The sequence below is a fragment of the Lentinus tigrinus genome (assembly GCF_003813185.1).
Source record: "Lentinus tigrinus ALCF2SS1-7 unplaced genomic scaffold L226scaffold_9, whole genome shotgun sequence".
Taxonomy (NCBI): domain Eukaryota; kingdom Fungi; phylum Basidiomycota; class Agaricomycetes; order Polyporales; family Polyporaceae; genus Lentinus; species Lentinus tigrinus.
Genome location: NW_027137918.1, coordinates 1,151,901 through 1,177,955, shown reverse-complemented (window position 1 = coordinate 1,177,955; position 26,055 = coordinate 1,151,901). Strand labels below are relative to the sequence as shown.

General features: G+C 56.3%; 9 protein-coding genes and 1 non-coding gene across 10 annotated transcripts; 4 read left to right on the top strand and 6 right to left on the bottom strand.

Annotated features, from left to right (window-relative positions):
* Nucleotides 1-350: 350 nt before the first annotated feature.
* On the bottom strand, nt 351-2,787 carry L226DRAFT_461607 (pectin lyase-like protein; the record flags this gene model as incomplete). Its single annotated transcript, XM_067675665.1, has 14 exons — nt 351-682; nt 774-850; nt 970-1,057; nt 1,117-1,183; nt 1,268-1,312; nt 1,378-1,416; nt 1,486-1,572; nt 1,698-1,733; nt 1,799-1,845; nt 1,903-1,922; nt 1,992-2,353; nt 2,417-2,471; nt 2,525-2,598; nt 2,665-2,787. 14 exons carry the CDS (start codon nt 2,785-2,787, stop codon nt 351-353), a joined length of 1,452 nt encoding a protein of 483 aa, XP_067536730.1.
* Nucleotides 2,788-5,090: 2,303 nt separating this feature from the next.
* On the top strand, nt 5,091-11,715 carry L226DRAFT_485356 (multidrug resistance-associated ABC transporter). Its single transcript, XM_067677105.1, has 19 exons — nt 5,091-5,982; nt 6,034-6,709; nt 6,763-6,802; nt 6,855-7,099; nt 7,158-7,279; nt 7,332-7,403; nt 7,455-8,125; nt 8,180-8,212; nt 8,268-8,406; nt 8,464-8,807; nt 8,866-8,947; nt 9,010-9,402; nt 9,455-9,546; nt 9,603-10,046; nt 10,110-10,380; nt 10,442-10,522; nt 10,579-10,642; nt 10,699-11,094; nt 11,153-11,715. The coding sequence occupies exons 1-19, from the start codon at nt 5,338-5,340 to the stop codon at nt 11,362-11,364; spliced, it is 5,022 nt and encodes a 1,673-aa protein (XP_067536729.1). The 5' UTR covers nt 5,091-5,337; the 3' UTR covers nt 11,365-11,715.
* L226DRAFT_398891 (uncharacterized protein) lies at nt 11,538-12,746 on the bottom strand. Its single transcript, XM_067674549.1, has 2 exons — nt 12,527-12,746; nt 11,538-12,464 (listed from the first exon to the last, which is right to left on the bottom strand). Exons 1-2 carry the CDS (start codon nt 12,663-12,665, stop codon nt 11,791-11,793), a joined length of 813 nt encoding a protein of 270 aa, XP_067536728.1. The 5' UTR covers nt 12,666-12,746; the 3' UTR covers nt 11,538-11,790.
* Nucleotides 12,747-13,144: 398 nt separating this feature from the next.
* On the bottom strand, nt 13,145-15,884 carry L226DRAFT_398650 (cytochrome P450). Its single transcript, XM_067674547.1, has 11 exons — nt 15,844-15,884; nt 15,347-15,781; nt 15,155-15,284; nt 14,852-15,040; nt 14,485-14,749; nt 14,262-14,391; nt 14,175-14,179; nt 13,840-14,111; nt 13,630-13,758; nt 13,397-13,540; nt 13,145-13,305 (listed from the first exon to the last, which is right to left on the bottom strand). Exons 2-11 carry the CDS (start codon nt 15,579-15,581, stop codon nt 13,206-13,208), a joined length of 1,599 nt encoding a protein of 532 aa, XP_067536727.1. The 5' UTR covers nt 15,582-15,781; nt 15,844-15,884; the 3' UTR covers nt 13,145-13,205.
* A 630-nt stretch (nt 15,885-16,514) lies between these two features.
* L226DRAFT_485350 (60S ribosomal protein eL31) lies at nt 16,515-17,701 on the bottom strand. Its single transcript, XM_067677104.1, has 5 exons — nt 17,496-17,701; nt 17,416-17,442; nt 17,073-17,313; nt 16,886-16,962; nt 16,515-16,823 (listed from the first exon to the last, which is right to left on the bottom strand). Exons 1-5 carry the CDS (start codon nt 17,496-17,498, stop codon nt 16,791-16,793), a joined length of 381 nt encoding a protein of 126 aa, XP_067536726.1. The 5' UTR covers nt 17,499-17,701; the 3' UTR covers nt 16,515-16,790.
* Nucleotides 17,702-17,881: 180 nt separating this feature from the next.
* On the top strand, nt 17,882-19,101 carry L226DRAFT_612382 (uncharacterized protein). Its single transcript, XM_067686385.1, has 4 exons — nt 17,882-17,959; nt 18,016-18,217; nt 18,274-18,452; nt 18,519-19,101. Exons 2-4 carry the CDS (start codon nt 18,145-18,147, stop codon nt 18,747-18,749), a joined length of 483 nt encoding a protein of 160 aa, XP_067536725.1. The 5' UTR covers nt 17,882-17,959; nt 18,016-18,144; the 3' UTR covers nt 18,750-19,101.
* Nucleotides 19,102-21,576: 2,475 nt separating this feature from the next.
* L226DRAFT_534200 (uncharacterized protein) lies at nt 21,577-21,994 on the top strand. The gene has a single exon (XM_067680616.1). The coding sequence runs from the start codon at nt 21,585-21,587 to the stop codon at nt 21,798-21,800; it is 216 nt and encodes a 71-aa protein (XP_067536724.1). The 5' UTR covers nt 21,577-21,584; the 3' UTR covers nt 21,801-21,994.
* On the bottom strand, nt 21,688-23,715 carry L226DRAFT_534199 (uncharacterized protein). Its single transcript, XM_067680615.1, has 11 exons — nt 23,421-23,715; nt 23,294-23,368; nt 23,207-23,240; nt 23,150-23,153; nt 22,949-23,083; nt 22,774-22,878; nt 22,664-22,717; nt 22,550-22,610; nt 22,430-22,492; nt 21,901-22,370; nt 21,688-21,833 (listed from the first exon to the last, which is right to left on the bottom strand). The coding sequence occupies exons 1-10, from the start codon at nt 23,446-23,448 to the stop codon at nt 21,991-21,993; spliced, it is 939 nt and encodes a 312-aa protein (XP_067536723.1). The 5' UTR covers nt 23,449-23,715; the 3' UTR covers nt 21,688-21,833; nt 21,901-21,990.
* A 63-nt stretch (nt 23,716-23,778) lies between these two features.
* L226DRAFT_t94 lies at nt 23,779-23,850 on the bottom strand. Its single transcript has one exon. It is a non-coding gene; the product is annotated as a tRNA-Ala (tRNA).
* A 288-nt stretch (nt 23,851-24,138) lies between these two features.
* On the top strand, nt 24,139-25,676 carry L226DRAFT_398419 (uncharacterized protein). The gene is made up of 4 exons (XM_067674545.1): nt 24,139-24,471; nt 25,060-25,467; nt 25,538-25,593; nt 25,647-25,676. The coding sequence occupies exons 1-2, from the start codon at nt 24,232-24,234 to the stop codon at nt 25,342-25,344; spliced, it is 525 nt and encodes a 174-aa protein (XP_067536722.1). The 5' UTR covers nt 24,139-24,231; the 3' UTR covers nt 25,345-25,467; nt 25,538-25,593; nt 25,647-25,676.
* The last annotated feature ends 379 nt before the right edge of the window (nt 25,677-26,055 follow it).

Sequence of the window (26,055 nt, the reverse complement as noted above, 5' to 3'; positions counted from 1 at the left end):
GGCCATGGACACGGCACATCCTGGCACATCTCACCCAGCTGTCGCTTCGCTGCGAAACGAACGTGTCGCGATCATCGCGCACGACGGCATCAAGGCCAGGCCGAGCGGGTGCCGCGTTGGCAAGCTGCTGGACACCGCTGCGATACTGTACCTCCTTAAGCTTCTGCTGCGCACGACACTCCGGCATCCTCCATCACTCGTCGCGATAGCTTCTGTTGTCCTCGGATGTTGCATTCGAAGCACCGGCTGCCCAGCTTGCAAGCCGGGACACACCCAGCAACGCCTTATCTATCACGCCTGGCAAGTATGCAGAGCGTCCGCCTCGACGAAGCCCGTTCCCCATCCCATCATCACATCTTGACCGCACCCTCACCAGTGCATGCTGTTCCGCAATTGGAAAGCCATGGGGCGAGGTCCATTTTTGTCGCAGACAACGGGGTGCGAGGTATAAATAACAAGGCTTCATCAGCGAATGCGCGCGTACTTCGAATGACGCGGGAGGATGGTAGCAGCCTCCAGCGTGCACTTGGAGTGGGACACTCACCCCCGCTAGGCAGCCCGGCCGCACTGGCGACGTTCACGCATGTGTACGCCGGAGCCTCTCCGCTGGGAACCGTAACGTTAATGTCGCGGAATGTCAGGTCTGCGCATGGTGCCGCAGGACTGCATTCAAGATCGACGACTGCGGAAGAGACGATCATCAATACTATGCTGTGAATTCAACAGATCGCAGGGAGGTATGAAACTGGAAATAGCGGAAGATGTCTGCGTACTTGTAGAGCTCTGTGCCGTCCCCGTCCAGTTCTCAAATGTGAGGTTGATGAATTGCAGCTTCGACGGGGCGTCTCCGCTGATCAGTAAGCCCGAGCCCGAGCAACAACGACATCATTCGGGATGTAACAATGATAATGATTATAGCATCCTTGATCAGCATGGGCCTGGGGTACAGTATTATCAGGAAGTACGCACGGATGTCCGAGGTTCGTCTGGTACAGCTGGATGGGCGTCGTCACTTGGTCAACCCGGACGTTGCGCGCTATGACACCAGACACACGCCCTACGGCACCTGTCAACTCTGTCCTTCTAATGATACATAGCTAAAGGCAAGAGACGCACCTCCCCCGGCTCCGCCCCCGGTCGGTGGGAAGCCAATCCGGGTCCCCGTCCACGACTTGAAGTACACCTGTCAACCGCCACTCACATCCATCAGCCACAAATGCGTATACGCGAGTCAGGACGAAGGATGCAGGAGGTGGCAACGACGCACGCCATGCTCTAACAGGGGCTGGACTTGCGGGTCCGGTCGTATAAGCTATAGTGCGTCCCACAGTCAGTATTAAGCCGGCAACCGCGCGCCCGCGTTCGATCCTGTCTCACCGTGATATCCTCTAGGACGACGTTCTCGACGTAGTCTGGCTATAGTGGGAGGGTGACGTTAGGCTGTTAGCGATGTCTGCGGAGATGCGCGAGGGAAGTGCAGCTGACGAGGTCTGCGTATTGTCCCAGAGACCCGAACGCGATGCCCGTCCCGCCACGGCAAGTGATGTTGCTTGCGAAGATGTTCGTCGAGTTCTGCTCGATGCCGGGAACGCATGTGGATCATAGCGGTGTCCAGATATAATGAAAATCAGAGATTGCATTGTTGGACGGTCATTGTCAGATGGCGGGTCTGTACCGAGCAGCTGGAGATCACGTACCCCCTTGATCGCCAAGCAGTCGTCGCCGGAAGTAATCTATGGGATGCCGCTTTGATTGTAAGGTAATACTCGACGCAGGTGGAGGGAAGAATGACACGCACGTCCCAATTAACCATCGTTATGTTGTCCGAACGGTAGGTATCGATGCCTATAGGAAAGAAAGCGGGGTAAGTTCCCACACGTACTCTGGCATCGAATGTCTTACCGTCGGTGTTCCACACGATACTGCAACGAGCAGTCAGATCAGCTCGTTCAAGAAACTGATATTACCAAGGTCAGCAAAAACACACATACTTCTGTCCGAACCAAGTCTCGTCCGCGTTCTCCGCAACGCACTTCATCCCATCATACACCACGTCCCTCGAGTCCGCCACCGCATTGCACCAGAACGGCGGCGCCTGCACAGTGAAGTCCTTCACCGTCCCTCGCGTAACGTTCGAGAGCGTGAGCGAAACGGGCCGCCCATCCCCATCCAAGCGCGTCGCGTTCCCGTACCATGACCACCAGCGCTGGCCGTTCCCGACGATGCCGCCCGTGCCGTGCGCGTCCAGGGTGAAGTCGTGGCCCGAGATGACGAACCAGGAGGCTTGGGACTGGATGAAGATGACGCGGTAGGTCGAGGCGGGGTCCATCCAGTAGGGAAGATCAAAGACGAACTGGGAAGGGATACGCGAAGGTGAGATGATTGGCAGCACACTCTATTGCAACAGTGGACTCACGTTGAGCGAGCCGTGCAGGTCGACACGGGAGTTGACGAGGTCCCAGTGCATCTTCCTGGATGCGACGGTCCAGGTCGTCTGCATTTGCGGGCTGTGATATATGCTCACCTAGTGATGTTGTACTCTCCGGGCTGGAATACGGTAGTACCGCCATGACCGCACTCGGAGATGGCTGCTTCGATCTGCGCCAGAATGGTCAGTCAACGCCTGCTTGAATCTCAGGCAGCTCGATTCAGTGAGCTACACACCTGGGAGACATCGCTCTTGCCATGTCCTAGAGGCTTGAGCGTACAAGTTTTTGCGAATGCTTGAGCGGCGCATAGCGTGGCAAAGATCGCCAACTTCCTCGAGCCTACTAGTCCGAAAGGCATCCTGACGTACTTGCTGGTCGACGCACTCAAACGTACCTCTTATATGCGGGCCGAATGCACAATTATGTCATGCATGTCGCTGCTCGGCGCGCAACTGTACAAAGTCACGGGGGTTGTAGTAGAGATGGGAAAGAGGAGAACGACTGATGCGGGCCGGTCCTGGAAGCTGGAAGCTTCGCATGCGGTCCGTGAATTGCCAGTTTGTGAAGTCGTTGTCGAAGTCGGTAGAACTCCAATACCAAGAAAGTCCTTGGCCTTTGGTATGACAGGCCGCAGAATACTGAACTGGCTGAGGATGACGCTCTGCCAGCCGACACGGGCCACTCCACGAGTACTCAGGTCAGCACGACAGCATGGTTGGAGCAAAGGGAGCTTACTACAGAACTGCCTGTCACATGGGGCCAAAGCGGTAGCGAACGAAGCGCAACTCGGTCCGACCAAATGGTCGTTCATTCATGGGAGATGTCTGTCTGAATGATGGCGCCCTTCGGAGAAGGGGTCGAAGAGGCTTCGACCTGTGCCACAAGGCATTAATGCAATGAAGGAAGCAACATACGGCTCATTCCCACCTTATGACATGGCGACCACGTCTTCGACGGATGTCGAAAGCGTACCGACGATGGCTCTCGTCTAGCACCCTATCATATGTCTCCGAAAGACACGGGTTCGGGCCAGCCGGAGGTTGGTATCAACTTCCTTCCGAACCGCTGACTTTAGAACATAGGACGGATAGGGGAGGACACCGGCTACCAATCGAATTGTCTGCACTCGTGTTTGAGCATGTCTTCGCGTCGTTGGTGCCGAGTTGATTCCGCCGCGCTAGTGCGTCAGCGGGTGCATACAGTCCCTCGGAATGTAGAGAGCATCCCCCAAGAGGCCAGAGACCAAGCAATGGACAGGGATGATGGAAGAAGGGAAACGAGTTCAACTGGAGATCCCCCAGTCTCCGTTGCCGGACTTGATGTAAATATGACAGTCGATCCCTCAGTCAAGGGATTTCCTTTCAAGCGGGCTTAAGCCGCAGGTCGGTAAGCATGGTCTTCTATATCAATCAGCTTCACGTTATGCTAAGTACATGTAGCTGACATTTCCCTACTTGGTGGTCACTGGTTATGCTCGGCGGTGAAGAGCGAGTATCGAACACACCTGTGTTTACCGCCCTGAAGGCGGGAACACGGCTGTCCTTGCGAACAAGTACTTGAAGTTCAGGATCGGGCAAGGTGATGTTCAAGTAAAGACGAGACTAGTGTCGAGGATAGTCGAGCACGTCCGATCGCAATGGAGAATCCGGTCAGGCACGGAAGTTGGACATTGGACAATGATTATGTCGAAAGCAGGAAGTCGTTCGCGGGCTTTTCGATGATATCCGTCGCGTCCTCGTATCGTAGCCGGATCAGATTGGGGCATCAAGTGAGCGGGAGTAACAAAGATCGCCCTCCGGAAGAGTGGATGAACTTGAAATCGTAAATTGCAATGAGGGTGTCGGTCGGGGTGAATACATCCCAAGGAATCGAGATAAAGCGAATGTGGACTGAACGGGTGACTGAATAGGAAGCTCGACTCACAGAATTCATGAAAAGATCGGAACATGTGTTGTTGATGGTGAGTTCTTCAGCTTGAATAATCGCAAGAAACGCTGCAGGAATTTAAAAGCACATCCTCCAGGGCGTGGTCGAACATGCCAGGATGCGATCCAGTGTGCGTGCCCATCGAAACACAGTGCGAATTTTCGTAGCCACGGAAGCTCAACGACAGGTCCAACGTGGCCATACGTGAGACGGATGAAGCGTACCGGATGGTTGTCCGCTTGAGTGGCAAGTCGAAGGATATGGAGTTGCTAAGCAAGTCGACCCAGAACGCATGTGTGCGCAGGTTCAACGTTATCCACATACGACACTCCAGTAGATAGTGGACGAACGTCTTCATGCCACCTGGAGGTAGGGGAAGATCATCGCGAGGACTTCCGGGGGGTAGGCCAAGGGTAGGCAATTGACTGGCAAGGCCGGGTTATAAATGGATGTCAGTTCTAGCTTTGCACCACGCTTGTATGCATCGTGCGAGTAGGGTCTTCAGGAAGGTGAGGGAACCCTTGCCTTTTGAGTCAAGACCATCGTCGTCCTCAGTGTCGAGACTCCCTCGTAAGTCGGTGGTTGCAAGGTGTCAATCGTGGGCGACATATGTGCGACGACGAGGAGGGGGGGAAGAGAAGAACAAGAAGAACCGCATTCGGGAAGACGTTGAACCAGGAAGGAATTATGGTGGTCTGGTGGTGGCGGGACTCAAGCCGCGGGCGCTGTCGGGCACATTGCGCGCAGTCACCGCAACGTGCAACGTCGCCACCAACGCCAACAAGCCGCCCCTGCTGGCGCCGCACCGTGGTCGGGGACGTACGCGTCAGCATCAACGACAGAGATACAGTAACGGCGCGCGAACAGGAACTCACGCGGCGATATCCTCACACCCAGCGGCCACCCCCACGCCCTCCTTGTCTTCCTTCCCTCACCTCCCTGACCGCCCTCGACGCCTCCAACCACGTCGACGACGTGCAAAATGACGGTCTGCGGAGGTACAAGCCTCACGACGCTCTCGGACGCGTGTGTACGCTGCTTCTGGGCTGCCGTCGTTCCCACCGCGCTCGTTGGCCTCATACTCCTTGCCGCCATCCCTCCTGTGCATGCCTTGTTCCGTATTGTTCATAAACCATTCACTGACTTCCTATCGCTACAAGAAGCCGAAGCGCTGCTTGCTGGAGAGGATAACGTAGCCGAAGATGACGAGGAAGCCCAGGTGCCGCTTTGGCGTACGCTCATTCTTTCTACCGTCTCGCTCATCGAGTGTCTGCTCTGGGTCGGTGTGGGCTGCTACACTCTCGTCATCAACCCAGAGGACAAATGGAGCGGGGTGCGCGACTTCCTTGTTGCTGCGACGTGGTTCTACGCTACTCTCCGCCCAGTAGTCTGGCCGACTGCAACTGCCCCTCCGGACCTCCTGTCCCTCTTTTCCGCACATCTCATACTTGGTATAGTCACATTTTTCGGACACCTTTACGACCGCTATGTCTACGCTATGCCTATGCCTGCACCGTTGAGGACTGCGGTGTACGTTATCAACTTATTTGCGGTGGCCGGTCTCCTGGTCCTGGTCCTAAACATGCCGCTCGCTATCCCGAGCAAGCGTATCAGCAGGGAGGAGATAGTGAGTACTTCATCCGAGATGTCCTAAATTTTTGACGCGAATGCTTCCCAGGGCAAATCCGTCTCCCCCGAAGACTACACGACCGTATGGGGATGGGTGTCCTTCCGCTGGGTCATCCCACTGCTCGAGAAGGGAACGTACAACACGCTCAACGAGGAGGATATATGGAAGCTCAGTCCGACGATGCAGGCGCGCCCCTTGCACATCAAGTTTTCGCGCTCCTCCGTGAAGCTGTTGAAACGGCTCTGGCAGGCCAACTCGCAGTCCCTCATCCTGGACTTCGTCCTCACGTACGTCAGCGTGGTGTTTAACTACGCTGGCCCTTTCTTCCTGAAGCGCATTCTTGATGCCCTCGACACGAGCAAGACTGGCCCCATTCCCGAGAAGCGCGCGCTCGCATTCGTTTACGCCTTCCTTGCCTTCCTCAGTGCGCTTTGCAAGGCGCAATCGGACGCACAGCATCTTTGGTACGGCCGACGTGCGGCGACTCGCATCCGTACGGAGCTCATGACTGCTATATACGACAAGGCGTTGAAACGCAAAGACTTCTCTGGGATCGTGGATAAGGACGCGGCGGAGAAGAAGGCGAAGCCTCCTGGTGCGAAGGAGGATGCTAAGGCGGATGAGCCCAAGGCAGGAGCAGACATTGGCAAGATCGTCAACCTCATGGCTGGTGACGCGAACCGGATCTCGATGACGACTTCCGCGATGTACTTTGTCTACGGAGGTAGGCCATATTTATCCTTACTGTGAAGTGTGTAATGCTAACAAGTTATCCAGCCCCCTTCGAAATTCTCATCGCATCTATCTTCCTTTACCAGTAGGGCTGTGACTGCTCGCAATTTCTCCGGTCGCTTACATGATCTTCACAGATTGCTGGGGTGGTCTGCTTTTGCAGGCTTCGTCGTCCTAATACTCAGCTGGCCGCTCAACAACTTCGCTGCCAGACGCTCCATCCGCATCCAGAAGGGCGTCTCGACTGCACGCGATAAGCGTATGGGAGTCTTGAATGAGCTGATTAGTGCCGTGAAGTTTATCAAGTTCTTCGCTTGGGAAGACCGCTGGATCCAGCGGGTCCTCGACGCTCGTGAGGTGGAAATGCAGTGGATGATCAAGTGTAGGTACCCCCTTGCGAGTGAACGAACAGTTGTCGAGTACTCACCTCTTTTCCACAGCCCGTGTCAACTCCGTTTGCTTCTCCCTCATCTGGACGTGCGCACCCATTTTGGTTTCGGTCACCTCTTTCTTCGTATACATTGCTCGGGGCAACGAGCTGACGATCGGCACTGCATTCACGGTATGTTCGCCTTGTGGCTAACAATGGCATGGTCAGTGCTGACTTCTGTCAGGCAATCGCGTTATACCAAATGGTTAGGGCGCCCCTCAACGTTATCCCAGCATGGATTGTTCAGATCCTCCAGGTATTTGCCGGGCAATTTGCCATGCTCTTCCCATTACTCACTGGTCTCTAGTCGAAAGTGGCGCTTGACCGTATCACAACATACCTTGACGAAGACGAAGTTGACGAGCAGGTATCTACCATCAAGAAGGGCCGCATGCCACCATCTACCGAAACCGAGACCGGACTCGGAATCGTCAATGGCACATTTAAATGGAACGAGGTCGAGGAGAAGAAGGACGACAAGGACAAGGGTAAAGGCAAGGACAACGGAAAGATCAACGGAACCAACGGCTCAGAAGCAGCAACGAGCGCTGCTGACGAAACCGAGACCGCCGTGGACGACGCGTCTGTCATGAGCGCAGGGTTCTCGTCCGCCGCTGACCACCGCTTTGAGCTGCGAGACATCAATGTCATGTTCCCCGAGGCCCAGCTCACTCTCATCACTGGGCCTACAGCAAGCGGCAAGACTGCACTACTTATGGCGCTCCTTGGTGAGCTCACGACGCTGGAGGGGCGGATTGTCATGTCCAAGAATCCATCCAAGGTCGACGAACATGGACTCTCGCAAACCATCTCCTACGCTGCACAGTCGCCCTGGCTCCGTCATCAAAGCATCAAAGACAACATCCTGTTTGGCTACCCGTATGACGAGGAGCGCTACAAGGCTGTCGTGGAGTGCTGCGCGTTGCAACCTGACTTGGACATGCTTGAGGACGGTGATGCGACTGAGATCGGAGCGCGGTAAGTGCGCGTTAGGCACATGTCTTCGACCTCCCTCTGATCCTTTGGCTACAGCGGCGTCAGTCTGTCCGGTGGTCAGAAGGCTCGGTAAGAGAACTCCCTGCTGGAGCTGCATGACCGCCTGCTGATATCCTGTGTTCAGTGTCGCTCTTGCACGTGCGGTCTATGCGCCTAGCAAATACGTTCTCTTGGATGATCCCTTGAGCGCCGTAGACAGTCACACTGCTCGCTTCCTATTCGAAAAGCTCCTTCGAGGTCCCCTGTTGGCCAACCGTACGGTGGTGAGTACAAGTTGTGTCGCTTCCAGAGTGCCTTCGATCTTAAATGCGCGTCTACAGATCCTCGTGACCCACCATGTCGAACTTGTTCTCCCGGGCGCACACTACCTCGTGCGCATGCTCGACGGTCGCATCGACACCCAAGGTACCATCAAGGACCTCCGGGCTAGCGGTGTTCTCGACGACATAGCGCAAGTGGAAGAGATCGAGGCGCACAAGGAGGAACAAACCGTTCTGGCCGAGAAGGAAGAGGAGAACCCCAACGCCGAAATCGACGCTGACGCGAATGGCGCGCAACCTGGTACTGTCAAAGAGAAGAAGAAACCTAGAAAACTCATCGAAGAGGAGCACCGTGAGACTGGTAGTGTGAAATGGCACATCTACAACACGTACCTTAAGGCTTCGTGAGTCTGCCTCGTGTGTAGCGTAAATGGAATGTCTGTTGCTGATTTATGTGCCTAGCTCCTACTGGACGTGGGGTATCTTGTTCTCGCTAGTCATCCTCACACAGTTGCTCGGGGTCGGCGAGAAGGTTTGGATCAAGGTATGTCTTGCCTAGTCTGATCGTGCTTGTGCTTGGTATCTTATCACAGTAACGTCATTGAGATCTGGGGCGAAGCGTATGGCGAGGGCAGCACTGTCCCTCTGGAGCATTTCTCCTACTCCTACAGAGCATATGCGGAGTCACAACACGTGCTAGACGAAGGGCTTGCCCATTTCCACCAAACTACGGCGGTTCATGCCCCGGCGATACCCTTCACGACCATGAAGATCAAGTTCCCGCCTGCCCAGGAGCACCCGTACTTCTACGTCGGAATCTATGCTGCGATTTCCCTCTCCAGTGGTCTCGTCAATATCCTTGCTATCATCACTCAGTACACTGGAGCTCTGAGGGCCTCGAGGATACTGTTTGATAAGCTCTTGAAGACGGTGGTGCGCGCTACCATGCGGTGGCATGATGTTACGCCTCAAGGACGGATGCTCAACCGCTTTAGCAAGGTACGATTCTCAGGATGGCTCTCATTGCTTGTGGACTAACGCGTCGCATTAGGACGTCGAGACGGTGGATTCTTCTCTAGCATCCACCCTGCAGCAGGTCAACTCATCCTTGGCGTTGTTCGCTGTGTCTATGCTTACTGTTATGTGCGTGATCGATTAGTGGACATAGTGCTGAAGTACTGACGACAGCTTCATCTCAGCTATGTCTTCCCGCTCTTCGTCTTTCCAGCCGCCATCCTCGGCTACTTCTACCGCCGCAACGCCATCGCATACTTGAATACTGGCCGCGACATCCGACGCATGGAGTCCAACACCCGCAGTCCCATCTTCGCCAACTTCAGTGAGTTATTGGAGGGCATCGTCACCGTGCGCGCGTTTTCGGCGGAGGAGCGGTTCCTCAACGACCTGTACACCAAGATCGACCTCACCACAGACATGTGGTACACGTTCTGGATGACGAACCGCTGGCTTCTACTGACATTCGACACCCTTGGTGCAACGGGGATCCTCGCGACAACCCTATTCGCCCTGTCAGGATACGTCAACGCTGGTCTGGCGGGTATCTGTATCACCTCGGCCATGTCCTTCACGAACAGTGTATACTGGGCGTGTCGATTCTGGACCGCGCTCGAGCTTGATCTCAAGTACGCCTAATCAGATAACCTAACTCCCCTGACAAAATGAACTAACGGCCTACTATCATGTAGCTCTGTCGAGCGTGTTGTGGAGTACCTCGACCTGCCGCAGGAGCCCCCGGCCATCATTGAGTCGAATCGCCCTCCCGCATACTGGCCGTCGTCCACCAGTCAGAACAAGGACTCGATGCTCGTCGTCGAGGACCTGACCGTTAAGTATGCTCCCGATCTGCCCGCTGTTCTCCACGGGGTATCCTTCACTCTCAAGGCAAAGGAACGCGTCGGTCTGCTTGGTAGGACTGGTAGTGGCAAGTCAACACTCGCCATGAGTATCTTGCGATTCGTACGTTCTTTCACTACTACTGTGTTGTGGATCATTGCTGAGCTAAGTTCGTTGGCCCTAGGTGGACCCCGCTGGTGGCAAGATCATCATCGACGGTATTGATATCTGCAGTATCGGCTTGCATGACTTGCGGTCCCGCATCGTGAGCCGTTCAGACTGGGTGATAGTGAACTGTCGGCTGAGTTCTCTCTCCCGCAGACGTTCATTCCTCAGGATGCCACCCTATTCTCAGGTACCCTCCGCGAAAACTTGGACCCGTTCAGTACGCATCTCCCCGCATACAGTACACTTCGCATCGCTCACGCTTCCTGCCCCCAGACGAACACACTGATGCCGAGTGCCTGGACGTCCTCTACCGTGTGCAGATGCTGACCGAGAGCCAAGCTACCTCCCAGCGCACCTCCCGCGAAGTGTCCCGCGCCGCAACCCCCGTCCAACCCGAGACTTCTGGGCGCGAGTCCACCATCGCCTCCGTCTCGACCTCGCCCACAGAGATCGAGGGCAAGACGGTCATCACGCTCGACACGCAGGTCTCTCCCGGGGGCACGAACTTCTCGCAGGGCCAGCGGCAGCTCATCGCGATGGCGCGCGCGCTGCTCCGCCGGAGCGCGATCATCGTGCTCGACGAGGCGACGAGCAGCATCGACTTTGCGACGGACGCGAAGATCCAGGCGACGATCCGCGAGGAGTTCAACAACTCAATGCTGCTTACTGGTGCGTAGTGTTTTTGCCACATTCGTGGATCTTTGTCCTGACGTGGATGCCATCACAGTGGCGCATCGTTTGCGAACGGTCATCGACTACGACCGGCTCATCGTGCTCGACAAGGGCGAGCTGGCTGAGTGCGACACGCCACTCAATCTCATTCAGAAGGAGGGAGGCATCTTTAGGAGCATGTGCTTGAAGAGTGGGACGTACGCGGAGCTGGAGGCTGCCGCGAAGGCGAAGGCAGAGCGTGATGCCCAGCAGGCGTCCTCCTCGTGAAGGACTCCTCGTTCAGGGTACGGGTTACGTGGGCCAAAAGCACTACTTTCTTCGTTGTTCGTTGTTTAGGATTGGATGTTCTCCTTGAACAGGCTAGTCTAGAGGCGTGTAAATTATTGCAGTCGTTCGCTCTACCCTTGAGGTCCCGACAGGCGTCGTATTGCGCCTACATGACAATTACGTAGTCTGTCTGGAAGACTTTCGCGCAAACTAGTACGTTTGACGAAGGCTGGATGAGAGAATTCGTCGTCGCCTACTTATATCGTCCGCGAAATAGATGGATACAATGTGTTTTACTGGTCACCTAAAGGTTACAACACGATGATGTCCATAGTACTATCACCCAGCCAGAGCGGGAACGGGGTGCAAAAGTCTGAGGTGCTGATCGTAATTTGTGGTGGGCAGAACGGTCCGTAGCTGCGTCGCCTAGTCGTCCGAAGAATATGCGTTGCGACTTGGTCCCGCTCTCCGCGCAGAAGGAGACACGATGGATTCCAAATGGCTTACCACGACAACTGGCTGCATCCGCCTCGGACTCGAAGAGCTCCCCGCCACACCATTCGCCGCTCGCGCTCGCCCGTGTGTCGCACCCTCCATTCCACTGTTCACGCGGCGCGTGGATATCGACGCACTCTCCACCGGTTCCTCCGCGGCCTCCTCCTCCGAATCGTCTGCTGGCTCTGGCGGTGTTCGCGCGCGACGCCGCCTGTGATGCCGGGACGTAGGGATGTATACTCCATCGAACTTCAAATGGGGATTCATGAGCGTGAACGGCTCTTTTGATGGCATAGCGATCTCCTGGTGTTGTTTGTAGAGGACGGCATAGCTCGGAAGCGAGACCTTGAGCTTCTTCGCTGGAGGAGAGGGGCTCGCGGGGACGACGCTCGCCTCCGAGCGGGCCCGAGCGCGAGCGCGACTGGGTCCGGCTTGGGGCTGAGCGTGTCTCCGCGCCGAGGGGATCTCGACGACTGGGACTGCTGAACGGGGCGGGGGCCCTGCGTACTCGATCTCGGGGCTTGCCTCTCTGGGGGCGCGCGGAGCGGGTCGCGGATAGTTGGCGGCGTACGTGCCGTCTTTGAACTCTTGGGTGATGGTGTCAACTACATATGTACGAGGACTGATCAGACTCACCGCGCGTTTTTGCAAGTTCACTGACACTCACGGCCGTCCATGCTGATCTCGCGCATTAACTTTATAAGGTCGCTTCTCCGGCGAGACTTGGTGTAGTCGTTTAATCCCAGGTCGCTTAGCACCTTCCGCAGCGTGACCGTTTGGAGCACATTCCATGGCATTTGCGACATAGCGAGCAGACCGGGCAGATCGGAGCGGTGGAGGAGGTGCAAGCTAGAGCCTGGAGGATGGTCAAGTTCAGTTCCAAGTTCGTCGCTTGCCTGCCGCAGTGAGCGTGCCTAGATTATCTCTCTAGGATATTATCTTATCGTCCCTTGAGCGGGCCGGCGTGGGCCGTCCGATTCAGTGCTACTTCCAGGGTCAAAGACTCTGACTACTAGTACAAGGGTGTTCACTGCCTTCATACCGGGGATCTACCGAGGAACGAAATCAATTGTCACCAGATTCTGAAGCAGAAGACGTCGCCTGCAAATGTATGCACATCAATACCCGGCGAACCGTGAGTCGACGCACTGTCCGACTTGTGGACCCATGGCAAGGAGAGCAGGTCACGGTTCGTATGACATCTATAGCTACTTACTCGCAGTAACACAGCACTTCCACCGCAACCGCACAGGAGAACGGTATCAATATCTACTCTAGACGTAGACCGTGACGGCCCATGGATGCATACAGTACTCGCAGGGCCACTTCGCCTGCCAATCGTGAGCTCAGCCGAGAGAACCCCCCTGTCGTGCATCATGAGCAGAGATCAGAGCCTCCGCTTGGGCCGAGCGCGGTTTGATCGTGCACCGAAACTCCGTGGGCTGCCTGCAGTAGCCGGATCGACGATGGAAAGCCCAACGTCAGTCAGGTTACGACCCATGCTAGACCGCAACAAACGCGAATAAAGAAGACGCACGAGGTGAATCCCTCTGTCATGCCATGCGTGACCTTGACGGGGCGGCCCTGGTCGTCCAACGGCGGCGAGATGTCAAAGACGTGCAGGACCGACGCGATGGTGATGAACAGGCCCGCTTGGGCGAAGTACCGGCCCGGACATATCCTGCGTGGTTCCGGTTCCATGTCCGAGTCGGTGTCAGTGTCAGTGACTGCAGGAACTTGAACAAGAGGCAAAAGCCTGAGGCGACAGACCTCCGTCCGAAACCAAAGGCAAGCGGGGCAGGATCGCGCACAGCTGTGTCCAGCTTCCCATCGCGTATGAACCGCTCGGGCCTGAACTCGTCCGGGTCCTCGTACATCTCCGGATCCCGCATGCACGCCCTGCTCAAACATCAAACATCCATGACGATGAGTCGGCTGATGCTCTTCTCAAATATATAGTTGTGGAAAATCCGAACGCACCATACATTGCACAGGATCACTGTGCCCGCTGGTACGAAGTAGCCGTCCAGCTCGTCGTCGTCGACGGTGCTATGCGGGATACCCAACGGAAGCACTGGGTGCCACCGGAGCACCTCCTTCACGATGGCGTTCACATAGACGAGCGACTCCTGGTCGCTGAAGTCCGGAAGACGGTCGGGGCCGACGACAGTGTCGAGCTCGGCCTGAGCTTTCTTGACGACTTCGGGATGCATCGTCATGGCCAGGAAGAGTGCGAGCAGGGTTACATGTGTCTACACACATACATCACTAGTTGAGCTTGTGTGTATGCCAGGAAGATATGCAGCATTACTGACCGTGTCTGTACCGGCTAGAGGAACGCAGCATGCAGCGTCAGAGTGAGTGATCCCGAAACGGAACAGACGGGTCCAATTCGGACGCACCCTCCAGCGCGACTGCCCCGACATGCTTCGCGATCTCCTCCTCTTCGCGACGCGGCCCTGCCTCCTCGGAAGGGTCGATCTGGCTCACGAGCTTTCCGACGACCGACCGGGGCTCGTCTTGGGACAATGCCTACAAGTTTCGCCGTCGCACGTAAGTAGCATGCATATATGTAGTCACGACACATGCGTCTATGCAGCAAAAACGCGCTGAACCGATGCTTACCAGCGCAGCCTTGACCTGCTCGTACGGCAGGCTCTTCAGCGTCTCCGCTGCCGCCTGCCACTTCGCCCACAGCCTCTGCGACGTCGCCCCAGGGAGCCACGTCGGCACGTGCCGCAAGAACGGCAGAAAGTCGACAAGGAACGTCCCCGGGACAAGGCCCGTGACGGGACCCTCCAGCGCAGCGTCCACCGCAGCGATGTACTCATCACCCTCGTCTGCCGTGTCGATGTCGTACGCTACTTTCAGTATCGATCCTGCCACCGTGCTGTCGAAGGCCACGTCAAGGGGTGGATCCCAGACTCGGAGTCAGCGACGGGAGATAGAGCGCACTAGTACTAGTACTAGTGCAGGGGATGGCGGAACTTACTTGCGGACGTGCTCCCTAAACCGCAGCGGGTCCCTGAGCAGCTTCCCAAGTAACCGGTGCGCGACGTCGCGCTGCACGGCCCAGTACTGGGTGGCCGTCTCCCGGTTGAAGTGCTGCCAGAACGCCCGCCTGTGCCGACGCCACCACTGGCCGTACGGCATGAAGCCAAGGTTCAGGTTGGAGCCAGAGCTACCCACCGCAGTGAGTTTTGGGTTGGGTTTGATGACGATCAGTGTCCAGCTCAAAGCTCCGAGCGCGTCGTATCATATCATATGGTCATGGAGGGTGTTTGTGCGGACTTACAGTTCGATCATGGGGATCTGTGTTCGGTCAGACGTGTTTGCTGCCTTCTTCTCGAGTATATCTTTCACGGCCCGGGGGCTGTTGAGGACGACGATGGACTCTCCCAGGACGCGGAAGTGGAGTACATCGCCTAGACACAGTGTCCCAGTCAATATCATTGCCGAGGACCCCTCAAGAGGAACCGAGACTTACCGTACCGCGAACACAGCTCGTGGTACGCTTCCCAACGGCGTGTCCGAGGATGGTTGAACAGGTTCCCGACAATGGGGAGGCGGGGCGGGCCTGGGGGAAGCGGACGGCCCCGGCTGCGTCTTCGCCAGCGTAGAGAAGACCAAGAGAACGTTGCGACCAAAAGGCAAACAAGGACGAGGAACGGGTTCGGGAAGTTGACAGGGATATGGAAGGCCATATGGTTTGAGATAGTCATGCTGCAACCGTGTCGAAGGGCAACGGAGGAGGCAAGCTCATGGACAGCCAGGGCTGTTTATAAGGCCCATCCGCTCCTTCCGCAGGCAATCGCACGTCCTCGAGGCGCCGCACAGTGCGTGCACCCGGCCGTTGACATTGGACGAGGCTCGAGGATGACCAAGTGCGCCACCGCCAGGCACGGTCCCTCCTGGGGAAGCTCTGATGCCGGTATTGTGTTAGTGCGTGACGGCAGACGAACAGAGCGCGGTTCGTTAGCTCACCGGAGGCACAGACGGGCGTATTTGTACGAGAAGAGAGCTCGGTGTGCACACGTCATGCGGTCTCTCCGAATTTCTCTTGTGTGCAACTCGTGTTGGAGTCCCGGACGCTCTCAGCGCTGTTTCCCTGCTGTTTGCTATCTTACTGCTTGGGTGCACGATTAGCTCATGCGCATCGTCCCACAGTACGTGCAGGAGATGCGATGTCCAATGTCCGTTTACGGCTCCAGCCTGTGTCCATGGTCACTGCAGGGCGCGGTCTTTGAACAGATTATAGAGCCCGCGCATGTTGCACTACCAAAACGAAGGTGACTTCCTGCACTACCGATAGTTCGAAAAGAAAAGAGCACTCACCAACCCATCAGATGAACTGACTGACGGTCTCATGGAGGGGAGTACTGTTCAGTCATGCAGAACAGACACCGAAACAATGAGGATGTCACTTGATGACGCAACACCCGTGAAGGTGTTACGACAGCCACATGCTTATCTCGCCTCTCGGCGACTCGAAGGTGGCTAATGTTTGTGGCGGGACCAACAGCTCTGAGCTCTGGACACTGACAGAACGAGGAACAATGAGGTGGACGCTGGTAGACGTCAAACAACAATAACCACAATCACGCTCGACAGGGGACGTTATGGATCTGGATCCGCGGGGCACGACATGTGCCAGCAACCTGCGAGTTTATCCAAGCGAAGCTGGTGTCATCGCACAATTGAATCAAGTCAAAAAACACACAGCACAGGGCAAGCAAACTTGAGGATGCGAAAAAATGCGTTTTGGGATGCATCACATAGCATATAGAGGCAATATGTAGTGGGGCGTACGTGGTGCATGGCATGGGCATAATACAGCGGACGGACGACGGACCTCCCTTCCGCCTCGGGCGCCATCTCACCCGAGGCGGAATCATCACAGCAGCGGCAGACGGCAGAACAAAAGGGTGCATTTACTCTGCGTCTACGACAACGGTCTCGAGACCCTGAGAGCAGACGAGGAAAGGTATGAGAGATGAAGAGAGAAGAAATGGTATGAGAAACGCACCTTGAAGGTCTCGACGGGGACGTAAGACGCGTACGTGAAGAGCTTCTCCTTCGCGTTCTCCTCGTCATTACGCTTGCCTGTACGAAGATAACTCACGTCTTAGCTCCTGTCCTCCAAGCGCAAAGAAGCTCCCAGCGATATCCGACAGCGGGAGCAGTGGAAGGTGGAAGAGATCAAAGATACGCACGCTCAAGCTTTACGCGTATCCGGTGGGGGACGGACTTGATGCCCTGCGCCCAGAGTGCCTGGTTGAGCTTGGGGTCGAGGCGGACGTCGGAGGTGCCCATCGCCTTCTGCGCAAAGTCGACGACGGACTTGACGGCCCAGGGAGCGCGCTTCTTGAAGGAACGGCCGTGGACGCGCTTGTGGAGGTGGATGGTGTATTCGCGGGTCACGACATCCTGGAGGGCGGAGCGCGTCTTGCCGCTCTATGTTTGCGAGGGCAGGAGGGCAGAGAGATGGCAAGGAGAGGCGGAAGAAGATGGGATGATGAGGATGGTGTCGGTGGGGACGAGGAGCACGAAGCATACCTTTTTGGTGTTCTTCGCTGAGGGGGCCTGGCATGAGGTCAGCACGGGGGACAGCGAGGATAAGGAGGGCGGTGACGGACCATGTCTTGAGGATGTCGGAGTCGGTGAGCTTGAGCTTTGGGAACGACGGGCAAGCAGCGATCCGGGTCCTTTGGTGTTGTTTGCACGCGGTGGCGGGGAAAATAAGGTTCAGGTGGCTTGCCGGTGCTAGGCAGTTCTTCGGCGAGCGGCCGGGCAGGGGCGGGCGGGCGGGCGGAGACATCTGTGGGCGCACGTGGGAAGTGCCTGATGCCGTAAGTGTTTGGGCGCGCGCGTTTGTTTGGGTGAGTCCACAATGGGACGTCCCTTTCACGCTCTCTTGATGGCCTCTCTCTGCCTTTGTGCCCGCTCTGGCTCTAATTGTCCGTCGGAAATGCGCATCGGAAGACGCACAACAATGCTTGTCCCTCGCGCGGAGAATGGCCCCGACGAGCGAGCGTGAGTGCTCTCGCGTGCGTCCAAGAGATCAGGAACGGCTAGGGCAGGAGAAGCACGTCCCGCATGAGTGAGTGTGAACACTCGTTCCTTTCGGATGTTTGTTTGTTGATCGCCAACACAAAGAACGGCTCGACTGATCCTCGCCCCAGCAGTATAAAGCTCCCTTCCAACCGCCGCTGAGGCCATAGCAACTCCCTCGAGTTAGCATCTCCTGCCTTTGTCCCTCCTTCTCTCGCGCCCCATACTCTCACCATGCGCTTCTTTGCCGTCCTCGCCCTCGCCGCTGTGGCCTCCGCCGCCAGCCTTAACCGCAGGCAGCTCCCCAGTACGTCACGCACACTTATAACCCATATCCAGACACTGACATCCATCCCTGACCAGGCTGCGCGAACTCCTGCCTCGCCAACGCCGACTTCGGCAGCTGCGACCCCCTCGACGACTCCTGCTTGTGCAACAACCAAGGCTTCGTCTCCTCCGTCACCACCTGCATCGAGTCATCCTGCCAAGGCAGCGACCTCCAGGCCGCCGAGTCTGCCGCCCAGCAGCTCTGCCTCGCAGTCGTACGTCTTCTATCGCTCTCTCGCTCTCTCTACGCGCAGATGCTGATCTCGTGTACGTAAATACAGGGTGTGACCTTGACCGCGACCCCGAGTGCGAGTGCCACCTCGTCCGGCTCCGGCTCTGCCACCAGTGGTGCCTCCGCTGGCTCTACAAGCGCGACCAGCACCGCGACCTCCCCCGCCTCATCGAGCACCCAGACCCAGAGCGGCTCCTCTGGCTCCAACGGCGCCGCCACGCACGGCGTGAACGCCCTCGCCGCCCTTGCGGCCGTCGGCGCTGCTGCCTTTGTCCTCTAGACCCACCCCGGGATAGAGCGAAAACCCGCACATCCATCCTTCGCGTCTTGGCTCCCGACGCGAGCGTCGGCCCTGCGCACACGTTCTTCGTTCCTTGTCGAACCCTGGCTCCTGGCTTGCGCTCAGCTAAGCTTATATACTCACTATATCTATCGCCCTCGGCACCATACCTCGGCACCTCGCACCCCATACCTCCTCATCGCATCGCTTCGTCGGTTTCGCTTTCGGCATTCTCGCGTGTATCACTGTTGGTCCTTTCCATTGTAGCATCCCGTTGTCGTTCGTTCGCAATAATACCATAATGCTGCCCAACGCGCGCCGGCTCTCGTCTGAACAGTTCATAACCATCAACCGCCAGTATTAGGTTTGGCATCGTGCAGCCTATTGACTTGGCGCGACTCGCTTGATTAACTCAATAAGCTTGACTACTTGGTCTTCCACCCCAATCACCCAGGGGACGAGTGCATTGAGTTAGCCACTGCCGCCGAGGACGCGTCGCTAGGGACGAGAGGCTAACGTGAAACGTGGGGCACCTGAGACTTCGGCGCGCCTCGATAGAATTCACAAATATACTCGCCTTCTGTTGGAACTTGGAATCCGGGCCTTCCGGGTTCCCTGGACCCTTGGGAGCTTCGGGTTCGGGTTCCCAGTGACATGTGCGTACTAGGTTCGTACTCAGGCCCCCTCAGGCTTGGGCGCGGCCGGCGAACTCGTTACTCTATCAATATTGCGGTACTCATGTCTCATGTCTCATGTACTGTGTACCGTGCACCACGCATCGTAATGAACGTCGTCCAAAGTTTGTGATCCTGAGGCACGAACTGTTACACACCGCAAAGATTGGTTCTGTGGCCGTGGCCGCTGCACCTGAGGAAATTGTTCGCTCCGACCACAGGGTATGAAGGTATGAACGTACAACCGCAGTATGTCCACCGCGGTATCTTCGGGTTCCTCGACTCTGAGGCTCTGCCAACTTTGGGGCGGCTTCGAGCTTGAGAAATCAGTACTCACTGGCAGCACTCAATGCAGACGTCCCATCCCCGCGCCCGCCTCTTCGAATTCGATCAAGTTCCGCATCTTCTCTGCTGTTGCTTGAACTGTTCGCCCTTGAACCTTGGAGCAGGCCTGCCGGCATCCCGGACGCCCTGCCACTAATAGCCTGTAGATATAGAACTCGAGGCTCGAGTGCGCGCAAGCTGAGCGACGCAGCATCGCAGCGCGCTCACCGGCCGTGACCTTTCCGTTTCCCGAAAATCCGAATCCATTGAGGTATGCCATCGCAAATCGCAATCTTTTTTGGACCTTCGAAGCTCGAAGTTCGAAGTTCGAAGTGGGCGTTGAATATTGAATCGCGGAGCCAGGCGCGCCGCCGCCGCCGCCGAAGAACTCTGATGCTTGGAAACGTGAGTCGAAGTGCACTGTACAGGGGGGGGTGCAAGGAAGTGATGTTGATTGATGCTCCTCTGCTCAGCGGTCAGTCCAGTTTGCAAATGTGAGCATCAGCACTGTGCACGCACGCTTGGTTGTATGCATACATCAGTAGGAATCGAGGAATCCAAAGCGAGGACCGACTTCGTCACCATTCATACGCATAACAACCGGCTCACCTTGACTCAGTCTACCCTGCCAGCGACAGCGCGACCGATGAACATAAACATGAAAGGGACGCACGAAATGCGCAGCGGGAGCGGTGTGTCCGGGTGCATGCAGTGCCGGCGGGGGGAGCCTGGAGGGAGAGCGGCATGGGAAGCGCGAGAAGCAGTGGGCGCGTGCAATCTGCTCGAGCGTCGGGAGAAGGAGATGGAGAAGGAGATGGAGATGGGAGATGAACATTGGATCCGCGCGAAAGGGAGAGCCAGAGGGAGAGCAGGGGCCAGAAACTCGAGTGGGCATCGCCGAACCTGTCCACCCGTCCATCCGTCCACCCAAAGCGACATGCGCAGTGGTTTTCCCCGTGAGGGAAGCGCAGTGCGCAGTGAGCAAAAGATGTATTGCGTCCTGCTAGCTAGACACCGGCGTGGCATTCACTGCACCCAACCAGTGTCCAGCAACCCACCGACCCACCCACACACCCAGCGTGGGGACGTCGGAGAGTGCTACAACTCACACACACACCCGCCGTGCGTGGGTGGAGGCATGAGCACCCCGCAACCGTGTCCGACAGCGCCGCGTGCGACCGTCAGCGGTCGAAGTGTCTATGTAAGTCCCGGCGACAGTCGGCCTAGGGAACGAAGCCATGCGCAGCTGCCGTTCGAACCTTCGAGGAACATACCTGGGACATGCTACATACCGAAGACGACGGGCTTCTCCATGCCCACTGCCCCAGATGCCAGTGCTCGGTCCGCCCGTATCCCGAGGGCCAGGGCGGTCAGCTTCTGTGAACATCTAAGTAGAGATAGGATTCCGAGATCAGATGGGCGCTGCGAGTCTGCGATGGATGCCAAGGACATACAGTCCACGGTGCAGTGCCCGCGACGCTCGCCTACCGCTCGGTGATGATCAGTCAACGCTGAGCGATGAGGGAATCCATCCTTCAAATTGAGACGATCATCATACGGGCGAATGGATGTGGAAGTGGAATCGGAGTTTTGGGCGGCGTAGCTGCTTCTTTGGAGGTCGTTGGATTGCACGGATGAGCGGTCACTGCCGTGAATTCGAGAAGGAGAAGTCGTCCTGCGAGCGCAGCAAAACACCGACACTAACCTGTGCGTACCACTGGAAGAAGGGCTTCAGTGCGAGTGCATCATCGAAGCCGCCGGGCTTTGAGAGGCGAATATGATGCCTGCGTGGCAGAACGTGAGAGTCCTTTGAAGATTGAAAGATGGATGGGGGACGATGCTGAGACCGGATGCTGAATGTATGCTTGGACAATTGATTTTTGACGTGCACTGTCCGAGCGGGAGCGAACGTAATCTGTCAGCGGCGCATATAGGACATAAGTATGATAGCATCGAGGGACTAGAAGACACAGTAAGAGCGATAGATACACAGGCCGCGGCGTACCGCAGCAGTCGTCAGATCGTTATCCAAAAAGTCCGTTCCGAGCAGTGAAAGCAATCATGAGCTAGCAAGCAAACAGGCAATCTGCGCGAGAACACCGAAGGAACATCAGCACATCACCCAAGGGGTGATACGTTATCCTGAACCATACCTCCTTCCATTCCTTCGTCCGACAATCCACTCGTCTCTTCGATTCCTCCTCATCTACCGCCACCCACCGACGCGGACGCCGTGGCACGGATCAGTGTGTAGGCGGAGGCGTGCCCGCGTCCTTTGCCTTACTCGGCTCGTCGAAGTCTGCAAACGGATCGTCGAACTTCGTCACCTCCGAATCGTTGTCCTTGAAATCCCTGTCCTTTGTGCCCACCCCGACGCCATAGCCCAAGTCGGCGGGAGGTGGGCCAGGCGGCGGCGCATAGGACGGCTGGTACGGTCCTGCGTTGGCATTGGCGTTGTAAGGCGCGTATGTTGGGGCAAAGCCCTCGGCATCGTATGGACGGTTGTAGTGGTCGGGATACGCATTGCCGCCAGCAGGGGCGCGTTGCACGTTCGCGGCGGAGGAAGGGTCCCGAGCTTGGTGGTAGTATGCCCAGGAGATTATCGTGAAGAAAATGGCGAACACTGAAGTAAGCAGGGTAGGGTCAGCACCGAACTGACAGCAATTGGCAGTGCATGCGTACGGATCTCGAAGATGAGGAAGATGATCTCGTTGAGGGAGTCGCGGTTCCAGGCGCTCGTGCAGACTGTGGTACACGATAGTTGAGCAGCATGAACAAGTGAGACTGACATCAGAAACGCACATTCCACGGACTCAGCGGGGGTAAGCTTGTCCCTGACGTGGGGTCCCCAGATGCCGAACCTCTGTCGAGCGGAGAGTTGGAGGCACTGATCATACGCAGGAGAGATTTACTCACGAATTCGACGCCCTCTCCTTGTGTTACTTTCTCGCACTCATCTAAGAGCCCGTTCTGCACAAGTCGAGCGTGTAAGATACAGCTGAAAGCAACGGCACGGAGACACGCACCTTGAAAGCGAAGTGTATGACAACCCGCAAGAAGCCTGCACCGACAACCAGAACAGATGCGATCGTGGAAAGCAGGGCGTAAATCCGTATGAGGGCCAGTCGTTGCTTTTGCAGCAGTGGCGTCAGGGAAGGCTGCGCAGACATGAGGATACAGACGGGCAAAGTCTAAACGTACCGTGGTCGCAGCAAGCACACCAAACACCTGAATGACACACGTAGCTGTGTATATGACACCAAGTACGATGTCGAAGACGGCGAACTTGGGCTGTCCATTCTCCTTGTCTTCGTTGATGTCTTGGAAAGAGGGTATCTGGGTGGAAATGGGTCAAGTCTTGTGCTTGCGTACGGGTTGGGAGTAGGACTTACAGCCCTGCATAGCAGACGCGTTGTAAGGTGATGTGCTAGTAGACACACGAATTATGAGAAGACTCACCAGATGAGTGCCCATATAGCAATGAGACTCCCGACTACGAACCCGTCAAATTCGGCTGGGTACCGCGAGTGGCTCACGAGTACTCACTGACAATGACCACCGGTCGCAGGCTATTGCCATACACTCGAGTGACCATTCGATACGTTGGCGGACGGTCCGATGCTGTTTGTGACGATAAGTTCTGTGAATCCAGCCAACGAGAGACCTAGCGTACGTCGTAGTGGTGGTGGCCGAGTACTCATGATGGTGGGGAGACTGGAACGAGTATGGGTTCCTCTTGGACGAGACACAAATTTATGGGGTTCTGTGAGCGCAGTAGGTAGGATGCAGTACTGTTGTCAGACAGGCTGCGGTGTTCAGGGCGAGGAGGCGATGACGGTGCGTAATGGCCAGAAGTCGCCCGATGTCACCGAGGCACAAGCACGCCGGGCGCCTCTATGGAGGAACGGTGGATAAGCGCTATAACCAGCTGGAATACACATCGAGACTTTGCTCTTTTCCAGTCCCACTCTTCCGAAACATTGCTCATGGTTAACCATGAAAAAATCACCTTCTTCGAGATGGAGGAACATTGGACATTCAGGGGATTGAACCCTGGACCTCACGCATGCGAAGCGTGCGCGCTACCACTGTGCCAAATGCCCGTGTCATCTCTGGTGATGGTGATTAAAGCACTTCTAATGTTTACCGACCGTCAACTCTTGCATTTATAGTACTCTCTCCGTTCAAACGTTCATACCTCCGACCGCCATGGACATCCAAGCGTACCTCGACATATTCATTGGACATAGCGACGATCATGCTCGTGCTCAGGCTGCCTACGACGCGACCGCTTCACTGCTCGCAAGAAATGCAGCTATCTATGGGCTACCATCATCACCCTCAGAACTGTCTGAGGAGCAGCAGGAGATCCTGAAGGAACTTGATGTATATTTCTGTTTTATACGTGAATTTCGGTCTACTGAGGCTCCTGTGTATCTATGGGTCTTCATTACGATGTGGCATTGGGCTAGAGCTCGCTGGAGATGCGCTTCACACCCCCAGCACCACTTCTCGCAGGTCGGTTGGTCTTCGAGCTGGACGACACCCAAGCTCTCTCGAAGACCACAGCGAACTTCCTGGCTCTGTGTACGGGAGAGAAGGGGATGTGCAAGAACGCGCCGAACAAGAAGCTGCACTACGTGGATTGTCCGATCCATAGGATAGTGAAGGGATTCGTTGCTCAGGGCGGCGACGTGACGCGAGGAGATGGCAGTGGTGGCGAGGTATGTTGCGGTTCAGCGTCATCCTCGTCTCAAGCAGCGCACTGCTTCTGGTGCCTACTGAAAACAGGCTTCGGTGAATGTATGTTCTCCGCCGTCCGTCCAGAACGCGCTGTTCCTGGTTTGACGGTGCTTCTTTCACGCATCCACTGCTCGCTCGGACCTCCCGATCCCAACCAGCCGAGGCCGGGTAGCCTGGTGGTCCGTTATTGACGCGATTCCTGCGCCCTGAGATCGAGCTAGAGCGTGTACCAACGGGCTCGTTTTATGCCGCGGATACTCTCCGGAAAGAATTTGGGGGCTGGACGGAAGGCCAATGTCCCTGGACAACAATACGCAGGGCGTATCGTTGCGGTTCAAAGCAGGAAATTCGTGTTCCGATGATGTTTGATTTTGCTATCAACAGGGGCGGCGACACTCTTGCATATTCACACTTGGCGCGTGGGCGAAGTATGGATATATTCGCGTTCGTGACATATCAGCCCGTTATTCACGATAATGTCGCACAGACCGTACGCCTCAATTCGAAATCCGTCTTCTTCCTGTATCATGCAGCACAAGATACTGACCATCACTCTCTCCGTCTTTTAGTCCATCTACGGCGGCAAGTTCAACGACGACAAAGCGGGCCTCAAGAAGAAATTCGCCCGCGGCACACTCGCCATGGCCAACTCGGGCAAGAACACCAATTCGTCGCAGTTCTTCGTCGTCCTCACCGCCGACAAGGCGAAGCTCGCCAAGCTGAACGGGAAGTACGTCGCGTTTGGAGAGCTCAAGGAGGGCTGGGACGTGCTCGAGCGGCTGGACGCCGTTGGCGGAGAAGGGGACGGAAAGCCGACCACGCCAGTGTGGATTGGGGGGTGCGGGAGACTATAGCTTATGCTCACGCTCGAGCCGCTGACGTTGAAGGGACAAGGCCAATTCGATGGTCTTTGCGCTGCTTCTCACGAACGGCGACGGCTCACGATGCTTCGGAGTCGATGTCCCTCTAGTCAGCTGGTAGGCGTGTGTTCTTGCACTGAACCTAACCCAAGCATTTGGATCGTTGTTTGCTAACATCTGCCCGAAGCTAACCTTGAAGAGGAAGCTAAGCAAATGTTCGGAGCTAAACCAGGATGCGTGAACGTGCGCCCCCCATAATGAGAGTTGAGCTTTCTCACCTTGAACCGTCTGCGTAGCCGCCTTTGCCAGTTCTTGAACTGTGCGCTTACAGGACAGTTGGGGCGCACGTTCAAGTTGTGTTGATAGCCAGAGCTAATCTCGGTTTTATTATTGGAGGAGTGCATACGCCGTCGAGTGGCTATCGTCTCGTAAGTACGTCAAGCACTCTGTACCTCGAGCGGGAATCAGGCACGCTAATTCCAGTTTTGGTTGTAAGCCAGAGCTGAAGTTTGAAGCCTTTGTTTCAATCTACTGGTGTTTAACGCTAGCGGCTGCAATCGACACTTACCAAGGGCCTGAATGCTGGAGTTCAGCAAGAACTACAGTACGTGACCGCACGCATCGTTCGATGGCTCAAGCAAACTCAAGGTCATCTATTCCGGACCGCAGCATAGACCACCATGCCAGAGTGAGCATGACAGATAG

Bases quoted from the DNA above. Each gene is read 5' to 3' on its own strand.
- L226DRAFT_485356 (XM_067677105.1), top strand. From the start codon at position 5,338: ATGACGGTCTGCGGAGGTACAAGCCTCACGACGCTCTCGGACGCGTGT. The intron at 7,100-7,157 runs GTAGGTACCCCC...TCTTTTCCACAG, and splicing joins AATGCAGTGGATGATCAAGT to CCCGTGTCAACTCCGTTTGC. The intron at 10,381-10,441 runs GTACGTTCTTTC...CGTTGGCCCTAG, and splicing joins CCATGAGTATCTTGCGATTC to GTGGACCCCGCTGGTGGCAA.
- L226DRAFT_398891 (XM_067674549.1), bottom strand. From the start codon at position 12,665: ATGTCGCAAATGCCATGGAATGTGCTCCAAACGGTCACGCTGCGGAAG. The intron at 12,465-12,526 runs GTGAGTGTCAGT...GTACATATGTAG, and splicing joins CGAGATCAGCATGGACGGCC to TTGACACCATCACCCAAGAG.
- L226DRAFT_398650 (XM_067674547.1), bottom strand. From the start codon at position 15,581: ATGACTATCTCAAACCATATGGCCTTCCATATCCCTGTCAACTTCCCG. The intron at 15,041-15,154 runs GTAAGTCCGCAC...TGCGGTGGGTAG, and splicing joins CAGATCCCCATGATCGAACT to CTCTGGCTCCAACCTGAACC. The intron at 13,306-13,396 runs GTGCGTCTTCTT...CGGCTACTGCAG, and splicing joins ATGACAGAGGGATTCACCTC to GCAGCCCACGGAGTTTCGGT.
- L226DRAFT_485350 (XM_067677104.1), bottom strand. The intron at 17,314-17,415 runs GTATGCTTCGTG...TCGCAAACATAG, and splicing joins CAGCGAAGAACACCAAAAAG to AGCGGCAAGACGCGCTCCGC. The intron at 16,824-16,885 runs GTGCGTTTCTCA...GTCTGCTCTCAG, and splicing joins TCCCCGTCGAGACCTTCAAG to GGTCTCGAGACCGTTGTCGT.
- L226DRAFT_612382 (XM_067686385.1), top strand. From the start codon at position 18,145: ATGCGCTTCTTTGCCGTCCTCGCCCTCGCCGCTGTGGCCTCCGCCGCC. The intron at 18,218-18,273 runs GTACGTCACGCA...ATCCCTGACCAG, and splicing joins TAACCGCAGGCAGCTCCCCA to GCTGCGCGAACTCCTGCCTC. The intron at 18,453-18,518 runs GTACGTCTTCTA...ACGTAAATACAG, and splicing joins AGCAGCTCTGCCTCGCAGTC to GGTGTGACCTTGACCGCGAC.
- L226DRAFT_534200 (XM_067680616.1), top strand. From the start codon at position 21,585: ATGCTGAGACCGGATGCTGAATGTATGCTTGGACAATTGATTTTTGAC.
- L226DRAFT_534199 (XM_067680615.1), bottom strand. From the start codon at position 23,448: ATGAGTACTCGGCCACCACCACTACGAC. The intron at 23,241-23,293 runs GTGAGTACTCGT...ACGGGTTCGTAG, and splicing joins GCGACCGGTGGTCATTGTCA to TCGGGAGTCTCATTGCTATA. The intron at 22,493-22,549 runs GTGCGTTTCTGA...CGTGTACCACAG, and splicing joins CCCCGCTGAGTCCGTGGAAT to TCTGCACGAGCGCCTGGAAC.
- L226DRAFT_398419 (XM_067674545.1), top strand. From the start codon at position 24,232: ATGCGCTTCACACCCCCAGCACCACTTCTCGCAGGTCGGTTGGTCTTC. The intron at 24,472-25,059 runs GTATGTTGCGGT...TCCGTCTTTTAG, and splicing joins GAGATGGCAGTGGTGGCGAG to TCCATCTACGGCGGCAAGTT.